Source organism: Rhinolophus hipposideros (genome assembly GCF_964194185.1).
Source record: "Rhinolophus hipposideros genome assembly, chromosome: 23".
Classification (NCBI taxonomy): domain Eukaryota; kingdom Metazoa; phylum Chordata; class Mammalia; order Chiroptera; family Rhinolophidae; genus Rhinolophus; species Rhinolophus hipposideros.
In genome coordinates this window covers 9,581,466-9,607,424 of record NC_138069.1, presented here as the reverse complement: position 1 = coordinate 9,607,424, position 25,959 = coordinate 9,581,466, and the positions used below count along the sequence as shown (strand labels likewise).

Here is a 25,959-nt window from a genome sequence, read left to right as displayed (position 1 = left end):
TCTCAGTGTCACGTGTAGCCGTAGGATCAATGCCCACAGCTTGGGGCTGCTCCGTTCCTTACAAACCAAGATCTCACTCAGGCCCCTTCTCCTGATAGGAAGTCAGAGGGAGCCAGAGAGGCAGGGCCCCCACTCTCACCAGCTTGCTTGCTGGTGGAAGAGACAAATAATCACCAAGGAAACAGATGAGCAGGCAGGTCACTTCAGATGCGGACAAGTGCAATGAAGATGATAAAATAGGATGAAAGAGAGAGAAATAGTGTGGGATGGCCTCCTTCAGCCAGGCCCTGACCAAGTGGTCAGGTGGCCTCTCTGGGAGACATTAAGATGAGACCTGGATGACAGTGCTGGACAGGCTGGCCCCTACCGTCTTACTCTCTAGGGCTTTCGAATCTCCCAAGGCTGGGTGGGGCCTGGGGCCATGTGAGTATAGGGCCAAAATATGACATTCTCTGTCTCTTCTCTCTCTAAAATGCAGTGTGTTGATTTTCCCTCTATGATGACAAATGACAAGCATTTTCACTGAAGGAATTGGAAAATATTGAAATAAAAAAAGCAAAAGTCACAAGTCTACTTCCCAGAGATAACTACTATTTGCATTTGCATCTTTCTAGACATTTTCTATGCGTATACAGACTTTTTTAAAAAACGAAAGCCTGTTATGTATTGTTTTGCATACCTTTAGTCATGAATTTTGACAATCTGTTATGAGCAGTCTTCTCATGTCATTTAATTTTCTTCTACGTGATGATTTTCATCATATTTCATTGAATACGTACTTTCCCCATATTTTATTTAATCCCCAAACATTGGCCATTTAGACTGCTTCCAAATGACTGCTACTATAAGTAAATGCTATAATGAATGATCCTGTATGGTTTTTTCTTAGTGGAGGAAGCTTGCAAATCTCTGATTGTTTCCTTGGGTTAAAAGAAAATGTCACTGCCCAGTGGGAGTGCCACAGGTCTCGTGAAATCAAGAGGCAGCCTGAGGAGACTGAGGGCAGAGCTCAGCCAGAACCCTAGGAGCCCAGGGGTCGCTGAGATGACCCTCTGATTTACCCTAGACTTTTTGCCTCCCTCCATGGCCTGAGCAGTAAAAAAACAGTAGGCCCCTCCCATAAACCCAGTGAAATCCAAAGGGATTCCCCACCTCAGCCAGGAAGAGGGTGTCACTCTCTGACTGAGCTAAGACCGCACCCCCATCCTCCCTTGAAATCCCCTTGAGGAAGCTCCTCCCTCCAGACCTCCCTGGGGAAAATATCCAAGTGATCAGACATTCAGCCTTTCTTTGGGGGCAGGGCTCTGGGGAAACATAGGGCTCTTTAGAAATGGCAGCTCCTCTCCTATCCCTGACCCAGCCTTGCTCCTGAATCCTTGAATTCCCCAGAAGGGCCGGCAGGGACAGTGTATATCACCTATGGGAGGAGTGTCCTGAGGGACAGTGAGTTCTGGAGTGAGGTGGGAAAGCACAAGCCCAGACCTGGGTTTGAATCCCAGCGCTGGCACAAACCAGGCTCATCTTGGGGAAGTGACTTCGCTTGTAGAATGCAGGCTCCAGGAGGGAGGGACTTGGGCCTGTTTTGTTTACTGTTATATCTGCAACACTTAGCACAGTGGTAAATGCTCAGTAAATACCATGCCAGGTCAACGCACAATCCTTCCTGAGCCTCAGTTTGTTCATCTGTAAAATGGGGATAACAACACCTAACTCATAGTCTTCTTGTGAGGACTCAATAAAACGAGTAAAATAATTAACAGTGTCTGGTGTTCAACAAACACCAGAGTCCAAAGCCATGAAGAGTTGCTTCTACCATGCCTCGTGCCCCATAGCATGGGCAGGAAGCTCTGCAGTCTCCCCTTGTTAGACAGAATTAGTTTCTTCCACTCTGTTCACTACTGCACCCGGACATGCCTCTGGTATGGTTCACACCACACTGTTAGGCTTCAGGGCAGTTTTAGAGACAGGAATTTTGCCTCTGTGTCCTCTGTGCCTCTGAACAACACTAAGCGAGGTCATTTATCTTCATTCTACATGAGGAAACAGACTCAGAAAGGTCAGGTGCCTTGCCCCAGTCACACAGCTGGGGAGTGGCAGAGCAAGATTTAAACCTGGTTTCTGCGCCCCTGCCATTTTCTAGATGATTCTCTTGCAAGTGGGAGTTGAAGATGGTGAGGAGGAAGCAAGCCAGTTCCCATGTCCCCGAGGGAAAAGGCAGGCAGAACTCCAAGAGGAAGGAGGCCCTAAGGGAGTCGGCAGGATACCAGCAGTCCCCTGAGCCCCATCTCATCTCCCTGCGATCATCATGTGTGCAGCGGCCCTCCAGGGGCCTGTGGTTTGGCTGGTCTGGGACAGGCCGATGCAGAGGCAGGCGCCCCCGGGATCCCTCTGTCCATGAGGAGCCCAGCCAGCAAGGGGACTCGGGTTTTCTCAACCCAGAGTCAGGACCCCAGCAGCAAGCGTTAGTGGCTGAGGGTACCTGCTCAGGACTGGCCTAACTATGTGACAAATAGAGCTCGCCACCAGACCACAAGCATCTTGATTTACTCTTCTCTGTGACCCCAGGATCCTACTGAATGAGTGAGAGCCCCCAGCTGCCAGCATTGGGGAGTGAGGGAGAGGAGACAGCTAGACCTAAGCCAGAGATGAAGAGGGGGAAACAAGGAACCAGGTTGGAGGGTTTTTAATGACCAAAAATGACCTGTCTGCCCTCCCCCCGCTCCATTAAATTAGAGGGCAGCTCCCAGCTGATTCATCTGTGTCTCTACCACACCCAGTAGATTACTTCGTAGAGTTGGTACTTCGTTAAGTGTAGCTTATTGGAGGTTTCACTGGAAGCCGGTCCGCAGGATGACAGATGGCATCTGCCTTTCGTGCCTGGGTCATCCGGGAAAGGGCCAATCCTCCTGGTCTGGTGCCCTAGCTATGATGGCCCTGGGGAGGGGCAGAGACTCTACCAGGAAAATTGTGCTCCCTACCCATCCCCCAACCTCCACGCCAGGCCACCAATTCCCCCTTCCCTAGCCAAACAGAAACCATCTGGGGAAACCTCCTGAATCTAGGGGTGTCCCCGATGATAGAAATAGATTGGGCGTGTGGTGTAACATCTTTGTCCTCCGAATCTGGGAGGGCTGTGAGTCACGAGAAAGAAAAATTCAGAGCAATGATCTCTTTCTAGAGAGTAAAACTGCTGCTTTTGCCTGAATGGTCAGATCAGCGGATTCTTCTTGCCCCAGCCATCCCCCCCCGCATGCACGTGCTGCAGGGCTACAAACAGTCCTGATGGCCCATTAAAATAATTTCTTCAATCCTTGTTGGTTCATCAGGGTAAACTGTGTCTTCCTCTGCAGATGTGCTGTGTGCAGGGCTAGTCTCTACAAGGCCAAGCTCGGTATGCATTTATCACCTGCACATCTGCATAACCCCAGGGTACCCAGACCCTGCAGTGGGACATCCCAGAGACCAGTTATTACACATGTCCATTCATGTGGCCCTACATTAAGCCTATAGAATTAGTTCTGAACTCCTGACACAGCAGCCAAAGGCCTCCAGGCCACAGCCCATTCCACCTGTCCACACACACCCCCTTCCTTCTTGCCCTTCGCCTACCTAACACTATAGCTCAGGTAAGATGCAACTGCCTGAATCAGCTGGCACTGGCCTAAGCCAGTGGTTCTCAAAGTGTGGTTCTCAGAGCAGAGCAGCAGAACCTGTTAGAAATGCAGATTCTCAGGCCCTGCCCCGGACCTACTGAATCAGAGTCTCTGAGGTGGGGCCCAGCCTTGTGTTCTCCCCAGGCCTCCAGGTGACCCCGACATGCACCAAAGCTTGAGAACCACCTGGTGATGCCATTCCCTGAGCCCGGAGTGCCCTTCTCAGGCCATTTCTGCCTGTTATCACCTCAATCACCTTTCAAAGTCAGCTCCGTTCTATCCCTTTCAGGAAGCCCTCCAAGACCCCTGAGCAGCTGTGAATAGGGCTGTGGGGCTGGAACCCACCGCCCCATGCTGGTGAAAGGGCTTCGTTTCTGCTTCTCTTCACAGCACGAATTTTCTGCTTCATTTTACAGCGAACTGTGAGCATTTGTTAACTGTCTCCCAGACACACTCTAACACACACACAAACATTACTCTGAAAACACCTTCGGGAGGAAAGGCCATGTCTCATATCACTCACTCTGTCAACAAGCACCTACTGAGGAGGGCCTGCTGTGTGTGACAGTTGCTGTGCTAGGCACCGAAGGTTCGAGATAAAAGATGGGATCCTATCCTCCAGGAGCGCAGAGTCACATAATATGTTCTTTTTGGGTGTCTGGCTTCTTTCACACGGCATGTCTATGAGATTCATCAATGTGGTTAGGTGTCGCCATCATTTGTTCTTTTTTCTAATTATTGTGGTGTATTCCATTGTAAGGATGACCCAATTTCTTTATTCTATTGATGGATACTTGAGCTGTTTCCAGTTTGGGGCTTCTATAAATAAAAATACTACAAACACTTGTGGACATACGCATTCATTCCTACGTAGAGGTGGCGTTGATGGTTTATTGAATGGGTAGAATCTTAGCTTTTGTAGATACTGCTTAACAATTTTCCAAAGTGTTTATATCAATTTAGACGCTTACCAGCAATGTATGAGGGTTTGCCAATATTTGGTATGATCTAAGTCTTTAAAACTTTAGTCGTTTGGGTGGCTGTTATAAGTTTTAATCGGCTTACTGGCTATTTAGATATTCACTTTTAAGGTGTTCCTTTTCAAGACTCTTACCTATTTTGTCTGTCTTTTTCTTATTAACTTGCAGGAGTTCTTTGTACAGTCTGGATACAAGGTCTCTGTCAGGTATGTTGCTGAAGATATCAGTCTGTGGCTTGCCTTTTCACTCTTTTAATGGTACTTTTGATGAACAAGAGATCACAAAAGATCAATTTATCTATCTTCTCGTCTATGACTAGTGCTTTTTGTATCCTGATTAAGAAATCTTTATTTTAACATCAAGAAATCCAATGAACATAGCAATAGCAACAAAAATCGCTACTATGAAAAACACAAAGTGAAGGAGAAAGTTTGCTGGTGAATGTGAGAGGACGGCATCTGATCACGCGAGTGTGCCCTCTTGAGTGCGATGTGAACAGCCTGGGCTTTGTTCTGTGACGTGATATAGGTGAGAGGTGAGGCTCTGATCAGTTCAACAAGCATGTGCTGGTGCCCAGTTTGGACGGGTGCCGTGCCAGGTGCTGGGGTTGGCTCTGTGGGGGCCGGGGAACTGTGGCTGACTGGTGAAGAGACCAGTCATGTGTGTTAAACTGGGTCCCGCCCCCAAACGCCGCAGACTCCCCCAAGGCAAGGCCCTGCTCCTGCTCCTCTGTGCCAGAGCCTGCACAGAGAACAGTGTTGACACTTGTCCAGCTGGCTCGAGAAGGGGAAATTCTCCTCTCCTTGAGTCACAGGGAGGAGGAGTTTGCATAGCAAGCGCGGGGACCGCAGGTCCTCACCATGCTGCTTCACTTCCAAAATCCCCTGTCATGCTTTTGGATGAAGTGTACATCCAAAACTTTCCCCACGTTTCCCCCAGTTTGAACGGAACAATACCCAGGGAATCACAAGCTGCCTCTGAAAATTGACTTCCCCAAAGAAAATAAAAGAGATGTCAGACTCAAAGTCATGAGTATGTAGTCTGGAGAGATCAAGCCCCCACTTGTCCTGCTGGGGGGGAGGAGGGGGCGTGCCAGGCTGGTGGCCCCTGTCCCCTTGCCAAGAGGACCCCAACCTGCCTGATGACACAGCTGTTTTCTGCCTCCTCCAGCAGAAAGCCAGCTCCAGCATCCCCAGGGTGGGGTCCTGCCTACCCGGCTCCAGGGAAATATAGTGCACGTGGTCTTGGAAGCGCAGAGATATGGCGCTCAAGTCCCCACCATCCCTGCTAACACAGCATACCTTGTGTCTAGGGCAGGGCAGTGATGACAACAGAGTGACAGACATTCATTTCTGGTATGTTCACATTACTGGCCTTGGGGAAAACCACAAAGTGATGTCCAGCAGCACCCACGTGTCCTGTTTGTCCTGGTTCCCTATGCCTCACCCACCTTTTCCCATTTACCATACTCTCTGAACTCCAGGGTTTACCATCCTCTCTAAACTCAGAACTCCAGTGTCGGGTCAAAGGGCTTCTTGAAAATCCACAAATGGTAGGCAAAACTCTGGATGTCTGTGCATTTTCCTGGGGAACAGCTCCGTCTGTTTCCTAAGATTCTAGAAAAGATGTGTGACCTCAAAGAGGCTAAGAACACTGGACCAGGCCCTCTTTATTTAAATACAGTGTGTCAGTTTGATCAAGTTAATTTACACTAATGAGTAATACATCTTTAGCTAAGTGAGCTTCCAAAATAACACCTGGGGAAGGAGAATGCGTAGATGAAAATATATTCCTAAAGGCAAAACCGAGGGACAGCTGCAACCTGAGGGGACGATAACTTTAGAGCAGGAGGGCGTATTTGCCTATCCCTTACACAACTCCCACTGGTGAATAAGACCAATTTTCCTGTCTAGATAGCTTTTCAGAGGCTACTGGAATGGGGACAGGGGTTGGTGACTAGGATATGTCCAAAGGCATAGACATTTCTCAGATGAAGCCCAGCCCCTCAGGTTTGAGAAACCCTTAATGCTACTGAGGCTGCTAAGACCTCAAGAAAGACGGGAGACTCCCACCGCGACTTTTGGGCCCAGAGATCCTATTTCCATCGTCAGTCATATCGGATGTCAGGATGGAAGAGCCTGCCCGGAGCACATGCTCCCTCCTGAGAGGGCCAAGTCCCCAGGAGACTTATGTCTCCTGCATCCTGGGCCCCTACTTTCTGCCGGTGACAAGATGCAGCTGTTCTTCTCAGGAGCAATCTGAGGGCTCCCTCCCACGGCATGGGCTCTTCCTCCCAGACTCTCTCTGAGCTTCCTGACCAAGCCAGGGCCCTGCCCCCGCTGCAGGCAGGCGGAAATGATTCTGCAAGGCCTCCCAGGGACTCCCAGGGCTGGCTCCGGCATCAGACTGTTAAATAAGTGGGATTTTTTTTTCAGTGTTTTCAGAAACTGTTGTTTAAAAGAATATATAACCATCCAAACCGTCTATGTAACCCTTGGGAAGTCTCAACAGACATGGGACCCTATTCATAATTGTGGCCAGGACCTCAAAAATAAAAGTAGCGGGGTTGTGAAAATCGGAGAGGCTGTCGAGTTCAAGTTCTGTGCTTTGGCAACTGAGTTTAATATTTTACTCTAATTTGGGAAGTTTCTTTTTATGCACGTCCCCCTTTTTCTGGTTTTCTTTTCTTTCCTTGTTTACTGCTGTGCACCATTCCCTCTTGACAATTTCTGGGAATATCAGAACTGTCTTCCTGAAATGGAGACCAGAATCTACCCAGAACTTGGTATTTAGAGGTTTTTAGAATGACTATGCTGGAACTCATTTAAAAGCTTAGGAATATTCTATTCTTGTAGATAGTCCATGCCTACCAGGGTCAACACAGCTCCCTCCTCCTGCCCCACACGCCGGGGGGTCTGCTCTGTTTCTGGGTTGTCCTCTCAGGGGTTCAGCTCTCAGGATCTGTGCCAACTGAACCTATATGGTCCCTGAACCACAAACTCTGATTACAGGGGGAATGCAAAGTGCATGGGGGACAATCAGTGTCAAGGTGATGATCTGGGCTTCTTTCTAGAATCACCCATTACTTAGTGCTGGCCACCCAACTAGAACCTGGCTCTTGTAGGAGAGCCTCCTCTTCTTTATTAGAAAGGCTATTCTTCATTGGGTTAAAGCAGTGGTTTGGATCACAGACTTTTCTAGTAAAAAAAAAAAAAGCTGGTGAGAGCAAGGCCTCCACCAAATGCAGTTTGATACCACTTGAGGAGTGAAGAGCATGTGGACCTAGAGATAAGGGTTTATGACAGGCTTCCTGCCACTACACTCCTAACCACTGCCAAACCAGCACCAACAGCCTCGACCTCAGCCTGGAACCTTCCTGCTTCCACTAGCACTGAACACCCTAATAGAGAAGTCAGAGGTGCACAGCCCTCCAGCCCTAGAGTTTCCCGAGGGCCCAACAGCTTGAAGGAATTGAGGGGGCAGTGGAGGGTGTGGCCGCCCCAGTCTTAGTCTCCTTCAGCTGAGGGACAGCGGTCAAGAGACATCTATAGGAGAGTGGAGAGACTGGGCCAATGGTTCTTCCTCTCTGTCCTCTCCACCCATCCCTATCCCCATCAAGCTCTGATGTCAGCCCTGTCATGCCCGCCCAGGAAACCCTTGGCCACTTCCCACAGGTCCCCTCCAAGGGAAGTTCTTTAACTGGTGGGTGTGGGAAAGAGGAAGAGGAAAATTATTTCCATTCCTTTCACCTCCCTCCACTCCATGAACACGCAACTGGACAATAATTATTCATCTGACCTGGAGATCTCATCCCAGGTATCATAACGGCTCCTCTTAACACCCATAAGGAGAATAAGATATGAAGAACTACAAAATCCCAACTCACAAAACTGTGGTTGAAAAAGGGAAGTTCCTCGCTCCCAAAGTTCCCATCTGTTGCCCAGGGGCAATTAAAATGACTTAAAAAAACACCTTTGGGGTCTTTCCAAATCATGAAGGAAAATATAAACAGAGGAAGAAACACTCTCGTCTTAACACTCTGACTTGGTACCAAACTAGGTGAGGTAAACACCCTCTCCCCAGCGCCCTTCTGCCTACCTTGCCTCAGCCATATGAAGTCCCAGACAATTCATCAAACATTTATTGACCACTGATTGTGTGCTTCTAACCATTCCAGGAGTTAAGAGTTGAGCAACCTTGACGAGCTTTGAGAGAAGCAGGGAAAAGATTCAGTCAAAACTGACCACGTATCTACACTGCTAGGTTTTGAGGTTTGAGGGGACAAGAATCTGAGAAAAGAGCTGCTAAGAATACTCCAAACTGGAGGGAGCTAATCTACAAATAGCACCACAGGCGCAAGGAGCAATCAATTCTGCATTGTGGGACCAGGGCAGGTGACATTTGATCTGGGCTTTGGAAATAGATTAGGATTTTGATGCATACAGCTGGGAAGGAGCGACATTCCAGGCAGAAAGAACTGAGTGACAAAGGTCAGGGTTGGGGGCTGGGAGGTGGTATGATCAGTTGGTCATATGGGGCGTGGCATATAGTCAGGCAGCGCATGGAGTCTGGGAGCAGGGAAAGAAAATAAAAGGCAGACTGCAGTTGACGATAGCCATGGACACGTGCCATTTCAGAGAACCTGCTGCAGAGTGACAGCCTGCAGATTCAGGATCTGCTGTACCACTCCAGTCAAGGCCACACTGCCTCCTGGGAAGCTCCCAGCCAACGGCAGACTGTGGCAGGGATGCTAGGGCCTGTCCATTTCTGCCTGCAGTGAGATTCCTCTAGTGGGCGGTCTTTGTGCTGGGTCCCCATCGTGCTGGTTGAGACGTTCTCAAGGCTGCATGACAGTCGGAGTTTCTTCCTTCCCAATCCTCCATCCTTCCTCTCTCCTTTGCCAGGAGTTAGATCTCAACAACAGTCTGAAGGCTGCCTTCTCCCTGCCTCCTATCTCCCTGCTCCCTTCCCTTTATCGTTCACAGGCATCAGCCCCCAACAAATCTCCTGCACCTCAAACTCCATCTTGGTATCTGCTTCCCAGAGGACCCAAACTGACTGAGAAGGCCCCTGGATGAATGCCCAGTGTCTGAACTCTGTCTTGTTGGCAGTGAGGAGCCATTAAACAGGGGAAGCCATGATCAGATCTGAATTTATAAAAGTTATCCAGCAGGAAAGTGAGGAATGAACCAGTAGAAGGGAATGGGGTGGTGAAAAGACCGCTTCAAAGGACATTACATTTATTGGTACAAGGTTTTGACAAGAGGCAACTAGCAGCATTTATAATTTACTATGTATACACTCTTTAACTCAATAACCCCTATTTTAGAAATCTTATAGAAACACTTGCACAAATGCATAAAAGTTTAAGGATGAGGATGTTTATAGTAGCCTCATACATATTAGCACTGGAAAATTCTATGTTCACCTATAGGAGGAAAGATGAAATCATGGTACATCCATACAGTGGAATAACAACATGCACCCTTTAAAAAGAATGCAGTAGGTCTCTGTGTACTGTCTTAGAAAGAGGTATAAAATTTATTGCTATTTGTAAAAGGCTAGTTGCCAAACAAAGTATGCAGTATGATCCAATTTTCATGAATGAAATTATGCATATGTATATCTTTTGCATTTGTTTGTAAACTTAAGCTGGGGAAAAGATACATCAACTGTTGCTAGAGATCACTTCTTTGGGTGGTAGGGCTTTCACTTTTTACTTTATGCGTCTTTATAAAATAGTAGTAATAGAGAGATTCAGGCTTTCATTTTTATTTTGTTTGGTGCTTTTCTGTATTTTCCAAGCTTTTAGATGATAAACATGGTTCATTTCTCTTATCAGAAAACAAAATTTTAATTTAAAAAGCTCCCTATGTACTTGAGGAAAAGAAAATAAAAATTCTTCATATTGCCTCTGCACAAGGGGAAAAAATAAGAAAAACCTCCTGGGCTAGGTGGGAAGTCTGTCAATAGCCTGGTCTAGGTAAATAAGAATTAGAGGTTAGATGGAATAGAGCTGAACACAGGGTGGCAAAGACAGAAGTTCCAGAAGCCCAAGGGCTATCCTGGGTCGCGGGTAGATGACCCACAGAGCAGCAGGGGGTATGTGTGCTGAATGTGCTGGCCTTTGGGAGGCTCAGGCCAGGACAGGTAGTGTAAATGACAGATGACGCTGGCTCCTGTCCTACAGTTCAGGACAGTAGTTAGGGCGAGAAGCACAGGATCTACAAAAGATTCAAAGCTCGCCAACAACACTCACCGATGAACTGAAATGGAAAATATAAACAGTGAAATGACACACACACACACACACACACACACACACACACACACACACACACAGTAGAAAAAATACTGGTGACTATTTATCTCATCTGAATAGAGAAGGACTTTAAATACAAGAACAAATAGCATTTTAAAAGTCTGGAAATTTGAACAACATTCAAAATAAACATTCATCCTTTAAAAACAAAACTCATAAACAAAATCAAAAGGCAAGCAAAAATGGGGAGAATAGTCACAACAAGGATATTTAGAGAGAAAATATCCTTTATATGTAAGAAACATAGGTCAGTAATGGAAAAAAAATGCTCTAGAAGAAAAACAGTTAGAGCATTTTGTATTAGTTAGAATTTGGTCCAGTTTCACATAAAAGAAAACAACAGTGGCTTACACAAGATAGAAGTTTATTTCTCTGTCACATGAGGAGGGACAAAAAGTCCAGAGGTTGTCAGTGCAGGGCTGATATGGTGGCTCCAAGAGTCGTTAGAGACCTAGGCTTCTTTCAGTTCATTCTGCCCCATCCCTAGGGTGCAGCTCTCATGGTCCATATTGGTTCCTAGAGCTCTAGTCATTGTACTCTCCTTAAGGAAGTGGGATAGAGAAAGGGAGGGTGGGTAGATGGGCACACCCCTCTCCTTTTAAGGGGACTTCTTGGAAGTCCCATATGATACTTTTACTTACATCTCATTGGCCAGAATGCAGTCACATGGCCATACTTAGCTGCAAGGGAGCCTGAAAAACATAATCTTTGAGTTGGGTAGCAAAGGGCTCAGCTAAAAATTGGATTTGTTGCTAAGAAAGAAGCGTGGAATGGGTATTGGAAAGCAACTAGCAGTTTCTAACATACATGTGAACATACATGTGAACAAATTATCAAAAGAAATACAAATGTAAAAGATTTTAAAAGGGTCAACCTTACTAATAATCAAATAAATGGAAAGCAGCCCTGTTATGGTCTCTTCCAGCTAAGAACTTGAAGGGCCGACCAGACAAGCCATCAAGAGGATAGTCACTGACTGTCTCAGTAACAACCTCCATACAGATGCCCACAGATAGAGTCCCCGGGTAAGGGCCCTTCCACCTGCTGAGTGGCTCCTCTTCCTTCTCCCCAGAGTCTCCCTCCAACCTCAAGTGATGTCAGATTCTGTAAATGCTGGGAAGTGGATAAAATTCTGTAATCAGGGATTCTCTAGCTAAATTATGGCTACCATTAAATTTTAGGTGTTTTTGAAAGTTCCTTAAAAAGTAATATCCTCATACAAACTGAATCAGCAGTTTCAGAACTAAAAAGAACCTCTTCCCTGTGCTTGGGGTGTCACACACTAAACACGAAAACTGGGTGCTAAAATAAGAACCATTGTTGGGATAAATTAGGCAACCTCAAGTTAACTCTTTTGGCAAATTCAGAACTTTACTTCAGCCTCCTGAGAACTGTAATGTGAATGCCACCATCCCTCAGAACACACTGAAGACACAGGCAGTGTGGACTCTGAAGTCTTCTTGAGTTCGTAGGTCTATTTTTAATAGGTACTATGCCTTTTCTCCATCTCAGACTGTCACCTGTCATTTCTCACTATTTACTTGAAAGCCTACCTTTAGCACCCACTTTTAATTTTTGCCCTTTTTAAATGGTTGTGGATCGGGAAACAAAATACCAGAGCAGGTGGATATTTAGTGGAGTCTGGGGGAAATGGTCTTTAGTGCATGAGATGCAATGTGATATAATGACTAAACATACACATGCTTAGTCATATATATCAGGAACCCCTGGATTTGAGTCCTAGTTCTAGCATTTACCAGCCATGCACCCATTGACAAATTATGAAGCTTCTCTGAGCCTCAGGTTCCTTGTCTTACAATGGGGATATCATAGTGCTTACCTCATAAAGTTTATCGTACTGGCAGGGTCCTGTAGGAAACAGATGGCATACTCAAACTGGAAGGGTTTAAGGAAACCAACAAGAGCTAGTGAAGCACTTTAGGGTAGAAACACTAGGGAGCTCTTGCTACCTCTAGCTGAAGACGTGAAAGATGGGACGAGACAAGGGAACACAGAGATGGCAGCAATTGGAATGGGTGTCTGGCAGGAGCTGTGGGCTCTGGTAGAGGATGCAGTTGGCCTGCAGTGACCCTATGGGAACATAGGGGGGAAAAATCCGGATGATGTAATAAAAATGGTGGTGTGAGGTGAGCCTCTTGAAATCTCCCCTGGAATTTACAACAAATTGAACAACTGTAACTTCACAGAGGACTCCCCCTGCGCAGCAGACAGGCAAGACTAAGAGGCGCACTACTGAAATCATCTGAAGGTGGGCAAATTGGCGGGGGGCGGGGGGAGGAGAAGTGCGAAGAAGTACACGGCCCACATAGGCGCAGGACGCAGACCTAGCTCAGTGCTCCGAGCTCGCTGCATCCCAGAACTACCGCAGCTGCGAGAGAGGGAAGAACTCGGACGACTAGGGCTCCGCTTACGGCCCACAGGGCTGAGGGGGCAGCATATAACACAGCTGAACCCAACTCTCAAGGCAGAGACCTCGGAGAAAGGACTGAGGGAAGAAGGCTGAAAACGGTGGTTTAAGTCCTCACTGCCAAGCAGAGAATGGAAACCTTAGGCACTGAGACTAGCCGCCCCCTCCCTACCCTCCCAGAGTTCGCCCCACCCCCACCTGCCCGCTGCTAGAAGTGGAACAGTAGCAGTGTCAGATCAAAAGGACAGAATATTTGCAGTTCTGAGGACTGTGGTCCGCAGACACAGACTCGCAGCCCAACTAGTTCCAGAAAAGGGGAGGGAGCCATGGAAGCAGCACTGGCTGTGGTGGTGGTCACCGCCATTGCTTTGGGCAACCTCTCACAACCCATCCTGCCCCTGTCCCCACCTATCTGGCCTGATTCCTGAAGGAGTAAACAGAGCTGCTGAAACACAAGGGCTCTGAATCTGGTCCAGGAAGAGCTTTGGAACTTCAGAAATTCTTCATATCCCCCCACGGAGGTGGCACCCTATAACCCAGGCGAACTGTTGTGAGAAGCAGGCACAGTGCAGAGAAACTATAACACTACAGTGTGAGAGAGAATAAAAGGCTGCAGTCGGAGAGAAAATAAAACAATCTACCAACACTTACTGGAAAACAAAAGAAAGAACTCTTTCTATCAACCTGTTGCAGAACCCACTCCTGTAGATGTCTAGGAAGAGAAATAATGAATCATTAATAGCCATGAATAACCAAGGTAACAAGACAGCTCAGAAAGAAAATGAAAAGTCTCCAGAAAATGAACTTAAAGACATAGAAATATGTGACTTAAATTACAGAAAATTGAAGATTACAGTTCTTAAATACTCAACGAGATGCAAGAAAACACAGACAGGCAGTTTAATGAACTCAGAAACACAATCAAAGAACAAAATGAACACTTTACCAAAAAGATTAAAATTTTAAAAAAGAACCAAATAGAATTTCTGGAGATTAAGAACTCAATAAAAGAAATGAAGAATGAAATAGCCGGCTTAGGTAGTAGAGTTGACCAGATGGGGGAAAGAATCAGTGACATCAAAGATAGAAACCTGGAAATGACATACATGGGAAAAAAAGAGACTTGAAACTTAAAAGAAATGAAAGAACTCTACATGAACTTTTTGACTCCTTCAGAAAGAGCAATATAAGAATAATGGACATGCCAGAAGGTGAAGAAAGAGAGAAGGGAACAGAGAGTATATTTGAACAAATAGTCAATGAGAACTTCCCAAACTTGTGGAAAGAACTAGATCCTCGAATCTAGTTCTAGCAAATAGAACACCTAATTACCTCAACCCCAACAGGCCTTCTCCAACGCACATTGTATTGAAACTGTCAAAAATTAACGACAAAGAAACAATTCTCAAGGCAGCCAAGGAAAAGAAGAGGGTAACCTACAAAGGAAAATCCATTAGATTATCATCAGATTTTTCAGCAGAAACTCTACAAGCCAAGAGAGAGTGGAATCAAATATCCAAACTATTGAAAGAGAGAAATTATGAGCCAAGAATAATATATCCAGCAAAGATATCCTTTAGATATGAAGAAGGAATAAAGACCTTTCCAGACATACAGAAGCTGAGGGAATTTTCTAACACCCTACCTGCACTACAAGAAATACTGAAGGAGGCTATTCGACCAGTATAAATAGGGATAATTTGTGACAACCAAAACATAAAAGTGGGGAGAGTAAAGGCCTGAACCGGAATATGGGAATGGAGAAAGTAAGCATGCTGAAGAAAATGAAATACTTTAAATATGAAACTTTCTTTTACATAAACTTAATGATAACCACTGGAAAAAAAATCCAGAACTGAAATACATAACATAATAAAAGAAGAAACAGAGGGAAAAAACATAGAATACCACCACACAGAAATAATAGACAACAACAAAAAGGCAAAGAAACAATGGAGACCCAGTCTTACTAGAAAACCAAAGATAGAATGATAGGAAATCCTCATATATCAATAATCACCCTAAATGTAAATGGACTGAACTCACCAATAAAAAGGCACAGAGTAGCAGATTGGATAAAAAAAACTAAACCCAACCATATGCTGCCTACAAGAGATACATCTCAGCTACAAGGACAAACAGACTCAAAGTGAAAGGGTGGAAATTGACACTCCAAGTAAATGGTATCCAGAGAAAATCAGGTGTATCCATACTGATATCAGATGAAACAGACTTCAGCATAAAAACGATAACAAGAGACAAAGATGGACGTTTCGTAATGATAAAGAGGATTATACAACAAGAAGACATAACTGTCATCAATATTTATGCCCCAATCAGGGAACACTGAAATATACCAAGCAACTATTAACAGAACTAAAGAGAAAAATTGACCAAAACACAATTATAATAGGGGACCTAAATACATCATTGACAGCTATGGAGAGATCATCCAAACAGAAAATAAATAAATAAACAGCAGCCCTAAATGATACATTAGATGAAATGGACATAATTGACATTTATAGAGCACTTCATCCTAGAACATCAGACATTTTTTTTCTAGTGTGCATAGAACATTCTCAAGGATAGACCATATTTGGGACATAAAACTAGCCTCAGCAAATTTAAGAAGATTGAAATCACACCAAGCATATTCTCTGATCATAAGGCTTTGAAATTGGATATCAACTGCAAAAAGAAAGCAGGAAAAACCACAGATACATGGAGATTAAACAACATACTTTTATAGAACAACTGGGTCAAAGAAGAAATTAGAGGAGAGATCAAAAAATACATAGAAGCAGATGAGAATGAAAATATATCCTACCAAAACTTTTGGGATGCAGTAAAAGCAGTTTTAAGAGGGAAATTTATATCATTACAGGCCTATCTCAAGAAACAAGAAAAATCCCAAATAAATAACCTCACGTTACACCTTAAAGAACTAGAAAAAGAAGCACAAATGAAACCCAAGGTCAGCAGAGGAAAGGACATAATAAAAATCAGAGCAGAACTAAATGAAACAGAACACAAAAAGAAAATAGAAAAAGTAGTGTGACAAAGAGCTGGTTCTTTGAAAAGATTAACAAAATCGACAAACCCTTGGCTATGCTCACCAAGATAAAAAGACAGAAGACACTAATTAAAAAAATCAGAAATGGAGGGGTAACAAGATGGCGGCGGAGACGGTAGAGCTCCATAAGCTAAAGCTTGCTGAACTAAAGCAGGAATGTCTTGCTCGTGGTTTGGAGACCAAGGGAATAAAACAAGATCTCATCAACAGGCTCCAGGCATATCTTGAAGATCATGCTGAAGAGGAGGCAAATGAAGAAGATGTACTGGGAGATGAAACAGAGGAAGAAGAACCAAAGCCCATAGAACTGCCTGTCAAAGAGGAAGAACCCCCTGAAAAAACTGTTGATGTGGCAGCAAAAAAGAAAGTGGTAAAAATTACATCTGAAATACCACAGACTGAGAGAATGCAGAAGAGAGCTGAACGATTCAATGTACCTGTGAGCTTGGAGAGCAAGAAAGCTTCCCGGGCAGCTAGATTTGGGATTTCTTCAGTTCCATCCAAAGGCCTGTCATCTGACACCAAGCCTATGGTTAACCTGGACAAGCTAAAAGAAAGAGCTCAAAGATTTGGTTTGAATGTTTCTTCAATCTCCAGAAAGTCTGAAGATGACGAGAAGCTGAAAAAGAGAAAGGAACGTTTTGGAATTGTCACAAGTTCAGCTGGAACAGGAACCACAGAGGATACAGAGGCAAAGAAGAGGAAAAGAGCAGAGCGCTTTGGGATTGCCTGATGAGAAACTCTTGATGCTTTTCTGTTATCCCGCAGTTTCCATCTCTGACTCTTCTTGGTCACATATATACCTAAATGCACAGTGATGAATATGCCCAGGTCCTGCCTCGCAATGAGGGAGCATGTACCCCAGGTACATCTGTGAACTCCAGCAGTAATTTGACTTATTGCTGTTCCAACTTTAAGATTGTTGTTGTTGTGTTGGTTTTTTAATTATTATTTTGCTTGTTAATAAAAAAATAGAAAAGAAAAAAATCAGAAATGAAAAAGGGGACGTTATCATGGACACCACAGAAATACAAAGGATCATGCAAGAATACTATGAAGGAATATATGCCACCAAATTCAATAACCTAGAAGAAATGGACAAGTTCTTAGAAACATAGAGCCTTCCAAGGCTGAACCATTGAAGAACTGGAAAATCGAAACAGACCGATCACCAATAACGAAATTGAATCAGTCATCGAAAATCTTCCCAAAAGCACACCTGAAACTAATCAATTAAAAAAAAATCATAAAAAAAAAAAGAAAACCTTCCCAAAAGCAAAAGTCCGGGACCAGATGGCTTCACTAGTGAATTACACTAGTGAATGAACCACAAAAGACCCCGAATAGCCAAAGCAATCTTAAGAAAAAAGAATACTAGAGGTATCGCACTCCCTGACTTTAGCTTGTACTATAGGCCTACAATAATCAAAACAGCATGGTATTGGCAGAAAAACAGACACATAGACCAGTGGAATAGAATTGAAAACACAGAAATAAAACCACATAAATATGGACAGATACTATTTGACAAAGAAGCTAAAAACATACAATGGAGGAAAGAGAGCCTCTTCAATAAATGGTGCTGGGTGAATTGGATAGCCACGTGCAGAAGAATGAAACTGGACTGCTATCTGTCACCATGTACCAAAATTAATTCAAAATGGATCAAAGACTTAAGCATAAGACCTGAAACAATAAACTGTATAGAAGAAAACATAGGTACTAAACTTATGGACCTTGGGTTCAAAGAGCATTTTATGAATTTGACTCCAAAGGCAAGGGAAGTAAAAGCTAAAATAAATCAATGGGACTATATCAAACTTAAAAGCTTCTGCACAGCAAAAGAAACCATCAACAAAATAAAGAGGCAACCAACTGAATGGAAGAAGATTTTTGCAAACAGTGCCTCCAATAAGGGGCTAATATCCAAAATATACAAGGAACTCATACAACTCAACAACAAAAAAACCAACAACCCAATTGAAAAATGGGCAGAGGACCTGAAGAGACATTTCTCCAAAGTCATACAAATGGCAAATAGAAATACGATAAAATGCTCAACATCACTAATCATTAGAGAAATGCAAATGAAAACCACAATGAGATATCACCTCACCCTAGTCAGAATGGCTATCATCAACAAAACAAATAATAACAAGTGTTGGAGAAGCTGTGGAGAAAAAGGAACCCTCATTCACTGTGGGTGGGAATGCAGACTGGTGCAGGCGTTATGGAAGGCAGTGTGGAGGTTCCTCAAAAGATTACGAATAGAATTACCATATGACCCAGCAATCCCTCTCCTGGGTATCTACCCAAAAAATCTGAAAACATTTATCCACAAAGACACGTGTGCTCCAATGTTCATTGCAGCTTTGTTTCCGGTGGCCAAGACATGGAAACAACCTAAATGTCCTTCGATAGATGAACGGATAAAGACGTTGTGGTATATATACACAATGGAATACTATTCGGCGGTAAGAAAAGATAAAATAGTACCATTTGTGACAACATGGATGGATCTTGAGATTATAATGCTAAGGGAAATAAGTCAGACAGAAAAAGTAGAGAACCATATGATTTCACTGATATGTGGCATATAAACCTGAAAACAACAAATGAACAAGACAAACAAATGAAGAAACAAAAACTCATAGACATAGACAATAGTTCAGGGGTTACCACAGGGTAAGGGAGGAGCAGGGCTCTAGAAGAGGGTAAACGGGGTCTAATATATGGTGATGGAAAGAGAACTGACTCTGGGTGGTGAACACACAATGTGAGATATGGATGATTTATTATAGAGTTGTACTAACAATTGTCACCCCAATAAACTTTAACTTAAAAAAAATTGATTACCTGAAAAGAAAAAGAAAAAATCCTGTGTCTGCTGGTCTCCTTCCAGTATTCCCCATCGGCCAAACATGTCAGAAGCCAGAGGCAAGGTAGGGGGCAATGCAGAGCATACAGGTCAGCCTCCCAGGGCACAGAGCAAGGGGAGAGGGTTGGCAGCAGCTCTGGAGGGGCAAATGGAAGAGCTTGGAGAACTTAAAACAAAATAGAGAATGTGATGAGCCTTGTTACCCCAGTGCCTTGAACATCGTTAAGTCCACGAGTCCTCAGCAAATGTTAATTAATTTTGGACTTTGGTCTTCTTCTCTCTCCCTCTCTTGCTCTTTCTGGCCGCCTTTTTTACTTATTGCTTACTTCCTGGTTTTCAACAGGTCACGAATTGTTGAGGTAACTTCCAAGTAATCGAGTATTGTTATCTATATTGGAGGGTTTTGAGGGAGTAATGAGTATGTAAAACAGATAACCAGGTACTCTGGGGACTAGGGATGGGAGAGAAACAAAAGAAGGGGAGAAGGTAAGAGGAAAGGATGGAAGAAAGCTGTATGTTACCTATCAGGCTGGAATGAACACAGGATAATGTTACTTTATGATGAAATTTTGCATTTCCTGGGATGTGATAACCGTGCCTTTGTAGTTGTACAGCCTTGCGAGAGTTGCAAAGAAGGTCTTCCTGCCATAAATGCAAATCCTTGTTGTAACTTCTAGATTAATAGGTTTTATCTCAGTGCCCCTTCCCTCCAAAACCAAGTAGTCAAATGTGTTCACAGGGATGATCAGATGCTTCCACGCTCTCATCTAGGTGCCTGATTCAGGTGCAGCTTCTGTTCTGATTTGGGAAATGGCTTCTGGGAGTGCGTGGGTCCTCCCATCGGGAGTCCAGGTAGGAAGGGTGGCCCAGAGAGTGGACTGAGCTCGTGAACCTCAGCATCCTTTCCTTAACTCTTTGCCTGGTGTTGATTTGGTCCCTCAAGAATCTCATTAACTCCACAAACTATTCTCGAGCGTGTGGTACAGGCTCCAGAGCAGAGAATTCTGCCACTGTTCTACCTCTAGCACCCTTCTCACATTTGCTTACCCTCCCTCCAGGCCTTTGCACCAATCATTCTCTCTGCCTGGAACACACACTGTCTCTCTTTTTTGCCTGGCTAACCTCACCTCATCCTCCCAAACCCCTCAGGTGTCATCTCCTCCAGAGAACGTTATTGGATAGTGTCTCCTCCACTCAGTGCCCACAGGGGTTGGGAAGCCCCTCTGTATGCTCCCCCTAATCCTCTTTGATTCTCGCACCCACACTACTCAGCACACTGTCATAGTGTCCTGGCCTAACTCTTATCAACAGATTGAACACATCTTGAGAAGGGCCCCCGACAGATTCATCTTCCTTCCACCACCGTCCAGCAGAGTCTGCTGGCACACAGAGGACACTCGCTTAAGGTTTACTGAGTGAGTGTTTAGGACATAATTCAGAAAATAAGAAGTGTCAACCAATCCCAAAGCATCAAGTTAACCCATCTATATGTTCTAGAACATTCTTCCCTCCTCCTGTCACCCTGGCTCTCCTTCCCCAACAGCAGTCAGGACAGTTCACCTGCTCTGCTCTTTCCTCAATCTTCTTCTTTTTCAAATGTCCTCTTTTTTTTTTTTTTAAGATTTTACTGGGGAAGGGGAACAGGACTTTATTGGGGAACAGTGTGTACTTCGAGGACTTTTTTCCAAGTCAAGTTGTTGTCCTTTCAATCTTAGTTGCGGAGGGCGCAGCTCAGCTCCAGGTCCAGTTGCCATTGTTAGTTGCAGGGGACACAGCCCACCATTCCTTGTGGGAGTCGAAACGGCAACCTTGTGGTTGAGAGGATGTGCTCCAACCAACTGAACCATCAGGGAGCTCAGCTCAGCTCAGCTCAAGGTGCTGTGTTCAATCTTAGTTGCAGGGGGGCGCTGCCCACCATCCCTTGCGGGACTCGAGGAATTGAACTGGCAAACCTTGTGGTTTAGCGCCCACTGGCCCATGTGGGAATCGAACCGGCAGCCTTCGGAGTTAGGAGCATGGAGCTCTAACGGCCTGAGCCACCAAGCCGGCCCCTTCAAATGTCCTCTTAAATGCCATTTCCTCAGAGGCCACCCTGACCACCCACTCCAAAGTACTTGCTTACCTATCAGTGTATTTTAATTTGCTACCCAGCACTTATTGCTAGCATTAACATTTTATGCATGTGTTTGTTTAATTGTTGTCTGTCTCCACCACTAGACTGTCAGCTCCCTTTGAGCAGGGACCTTATCTGTTCATGGTTGTATGCCAGGCATCTCACACAGTGTGTGCCGCATAGCAAAGTGTCCATTCAGTATTTGTAAATGAATGCAAGCTACTGTTGCTGCATTCTGATCCAGTTTGATATATGTCTTCTACTTTGCTGGTGAATTAGGTGCTCCAGAGAAACTCAGAAGGCAATGGAGGGTGGGAGGGCCATCTCCATTCTCTTCCTAGTCCAAGTTGGAATATGCTGCCCATCTACAGCTTCTTTGTGGCCAGAGGCTGAGGATTCTCGGTCCTTGTGTCTACAGGCCCCAGATGCTGGAAGAGCTCTTCCAGCTTTCTGTGAGAGCAACTCCAGCTGACAGAGGAATGTACCCAGGGCTCCTAGATGGCCTGACACCCAGCAGCAAGCAGGTAAAGTGGCCAGCACTAAGGACAGACGTCTTCTTTTTCCCATACTGCCACCCTGAGAGTGCATATAGCTGCCTGGCTGGGAGCAGAAACTCGCCCTGCCTTACTGGTCGTCCCTGCCCCACCTGTTCCGGCAGAAATTGCTCTGCCAGCTCAGCAGAGGGCCAGACCTGGAGTCTTTCACCTGCCCGTGGCCCTTCCTTGAAGGCCTCCGGTTTACTGGAAATCATAAACTGTGAGAGACAGTCTTTATCACACTCTGAACAGTGCACTCTTAATATTTAACACCAGAGGCTAAAACGACCAGGGACATTGGCCTCCTGGTTACTCCCATGACTGATATTTGCACCTGGTAATTGAGGTCAAATTTGCTTCTCTTAAGTCACATGATTTGCCTCAAGGCAGGAAGGTGTCAGGGCCAGTTGTTGCAAAGAGACCAGGAGGTGATCACAGAAAGGCTGCAAACCAGCTTTGGCAGCAAAGACTATTTCTCAGGCAGCCAGCTCTGGGTACAGGAAGTCAGCTGGCAGCTGGTAAAGGACCCACAAAAGGTCTACACCCGAACATTTTACTCAGAGCCAGCTTAGGACACCTTCTTTCCTCTAAGACACCTGCTGAAAGGAGCCCCTTTGAATCCTTTTTGGAAAAGGGTGGGACACAAATTAATTAACAGACAAATTAAGCGTATTACGTAGGCCACCCAGAGGATTCTGGTCACTCAAAGTTCTCCAAATCACAGTACAGGCTCCACCCTAACCAGACACTTAATCTTGCTCCAGACTTTGCTTAACCTCAGGTATTCATCTCCTGGTTGTCATGGAAACTGCTCAGATAAACAGCATCACAGGCAACCTGTCCCCTGTGCCAGCCTTGGATCCTTCTGAGAGCAGTGGAGCTCCCTGGTGCCCACTGGTGGCCCTGCCCACTGAGCTGGAGGCAGCCCTACCCCACCTCATCTGTGGTCTCCCTCACATGGCCTGTAAAGGCACACAGTAGGTGCTCAATAAATACCTATTGAATGGAGACATCACCAGGGGGTATGTTAGTTCTCAGGCTTCAGGACCCGTAGGTAACCCCTCAGTGGTTACTGTGGCTAGAGCAATCCACCTCTACCTGTCACGTCAGTTACACCAGGGACTGCAGGCCAGACCTAATGTGGCCACTCATCTTCTCAAGTGTTCTAGTTGGCCCACAGACCACTTCCTCTGCCCCCAGAGCCAGGCGGACGCACACATGTGAGGAAGAGCCAGCTGTGGCAAGGCTGGAGGGCAGGTGAGGACGATGTCTGGCGATGCGCGCACTGGAGGCCACACCCCACAGTCAGGGCAGCAGAAGGCCCCGCCACCCGCACTCCAGTGGACGGTCACCTTCACTGTCGTCGCGTCCACCTGAGGACTGAGCACACTCTCAGACCGTGTCCCTAACTACCCCCGATGATGGAGGGCTAGCCTCGAGGGGATATTGCAAGAGGATTAAGGAAGAAGCCACTGTCCCTGTAGACTCTGGCTTGGCTACCAAAGGAGGACCCACAGTGTTCTTAGGAAAGCTTCTAAAGTAGGACAGATTTTCCCCTTCGTGACTGACACACAGCTGAGTCCAGAAAGGGGGCTGGAGGATGGACCAGACTCCCTGATCTGTCAAAGGCCACCAAGTCAGCCAGTGCCCTGTGTAAGGAGACAGCACAGGGGCTGAGCACACAGCTCGACCTGTGAGAGCCAGATCTTCATGAAACCATCCAGCCTTAGGCATCATTTAACCTCCCCGTTTCTACATTCGGTTGCTATGAGAATTAAAGAAGATAATGTATGTAAAACTCTTAGTATAGCAAACCCTCCTACATTTTAGCTATCTAACTATTCTTTCTTTCAAGAACACTGAACTGAACAGAAAAGAAGCAGAGAAATAAAATGGCATGGCATCACACACCAGCAGAAGCTTCGTCATCCACCCTGAATAACAGAAATGACTGCAAATAACAACATAGCAAAGAGAAGTTGAGCTCTTTGGCTCAGTCACTTTAGGCTCCCACATCACAGCAGATGCACGAGGAAGTCATTTCCACCCACAGACTAGTGGAGACCACTGATATGCTTAATAATAATGACGAGGATGATAAAAATCGCTACCATGGGCCAGGCACGTGCTAAGCACTTCACGCAGGTTATTTTATGTAATTCATACTGTAAATCTGTGAGGTAGGTATTCTTGGCCCCATTTCACAGATGTAGAAACTGAGAGTTGAAGAGGCTAAATAATTTCCCAAGCACACCCCCACCCACCCCCACACACACAAATAAGCAGAGCTGGGATTCAAACCCAGGTCTAAGGGACTGGATTTCTCCACTGTGCTATGCTGCCGGAAGCAAATTTTGAAGTGCTGTCCATTTCCTGCGAAAACGCACCTGGGTAGTCCTTAAAACTACTTTGCCAGGAGAAAGGGCACCAGCTAAGCCCAGTGGGAACAGTCCTCAGACGACAGAGTGACCAGGGCGGCTGCAAAGGGCATCTGCTGCCCCCTGCCCCATAGGACAAAAGTCAGCTTTCTTTTTCCAAAGAGTCTTAGGGAGACTCCTCCCACACCCATTTCTCAGGCCTGAGAAATGAGCCAGAGTCCTGAGCCAGAGTCCTGCCACAGGAGTGAGCACCCAGCTTTGCAAAGGGAGGGAGAGTTCTAGAGTGCCCACCTGACACCTGCATGCCTGTCTCTGCCCCCTCCCCACTCCAGGTTCAGTCTTGTGATGCCTGGGTAGGGGTGGGGCGATGGGGGGAACTGCAGGATCTGGCCAGCACCAGGCAAAAGTGGGGAGAGAAGTAGTGGAAGCATATCACCCCCAGCTCCCTGTCCTCAGTTCCCACGGATGCCCCTCCCTGGGGAGCTGTTAATGTCCAGGATTAAGGGACATGTGTGCTGAGGAAGCCTTGTCCCCCTACCCCTTACAAAAGCCAGAACCAGCTGCCAAAGGGTCAGGCTCAGATAGAAGTGTCTGTATATTAACCTTTTCTCCTGGAGACCAAAATGAATTCCAGGAAGAGAGCACCGACACGGCACCCCTGGAGCCCGGGCTCCTATTTCCGGCTTTCTCCATAACTCTCCATATGACCTTAAGCAAGTCACTTAACCTCCCTGGTCTCGGCTTTCCTTCCTATTACAGGGGAAGAATTACATGTAATCATCATTGTAGCTGACATTCACGAAGGTTTTCCTGTGAACCAGGCCCTAGGCTGGATGCGTCAGCACATTTATCCTCAGAGTTTCTGAGGCAGGTATGGCTTCCATGCCCATTTTCAGACGAGGAACCTGTGGAGGAACAGGAGAGCCCAGGGAATCTGCCCACAGTACACTAACGGTTGGTAAACAGGGACATGGCCCTCAGCACCATGTCTGTTTTTCCAAGCTGTTAACCACTGTGACATACAGAGTCACTTTATAAAGATCAAGGAGAGATGTCAACGTGTTTTGAAAGCAAAAGGGGAAGGGCTGCATAATATAAACATAAATCACAACCCCCTGGACATGACTTAAGGAATATTCCTAATTTCCTTAAGAACGCTCTGGAATCTGTCCACAGAATCACAGACCTCCACAATGGGAAAGATCCACAATAAGTCACTGTTTTCTTCCCCTAATGTGTTTGGGGAGGAATGCTATGACGAGCCAAATTCTACAGGTGAGAGCAGAAAGGTCAAGGGTGATGAGCTTAGGCCCTCAGGGGGCAGGTGAGGAGGGAGACAGAACCCAGTCCCCTGGCTCCGAGAGGAGGGACAATGATGATAAAAGGCCCATTCGCAAAGTGGAGCCCCTCCAACCAAAATCGAAACATGTTAGCGTAATATCCAAGTACGTCTTTTCTAACCTTAAAAACCAATTTTATTTCTCTACCAAGCTGGTTAACATTCAGTTCTAAATGTAGTTGGTCCTCCTCCCCTCCTCACTAAGCTCTGTAAGGGACAAGGCTCACAGTTACAGACACTAGAGCTAATGGCACTT

At 45.7% G+C, this 25,959-nt stretch overlaps 2 protein-coding genes across 2 annotated transcripts in view; one reads left to right on the top strand and one right to left on the bottom strand.

The window, feature by feature from the left end:
• Nucleotides 1-25,959, bottom strand: part of LOC308491984 (uncharacterized protein) — a gene marked incomplete at its 5' end in the record, with an annotated part of 66,732 nt that overhangs the window by 20,630 nt on the left and 20,143 nt on the right. The window lies entirely within an intron of this gene.
• Nucleotides 16,555-17,425, top strand: LOC308491748 (SAP domain-containing ribonucleoprotein-like). Its single transcript, XM_081035767.1, has one exon. The coding sequence runs from the start codon at nt 16,560-16,562 to the stop codon at nt 17,190-17,192; it is 633 nt and encodes a 210-aa protein (XP_080891893.1). The 5' UTR covers nt 16,555-16,559; the 3' UTR covers nt 17,193-17,425.

Excerpts from the sequence above, each read along its gene's own strand:
- LOC308491748 (XM_081035767.1), top strand. The coding sequence starts at position 16,560 with ATGGCGGCGGAGACGGTAGAGCTCCATAAGCTAAAGCTTGCTGAACTA.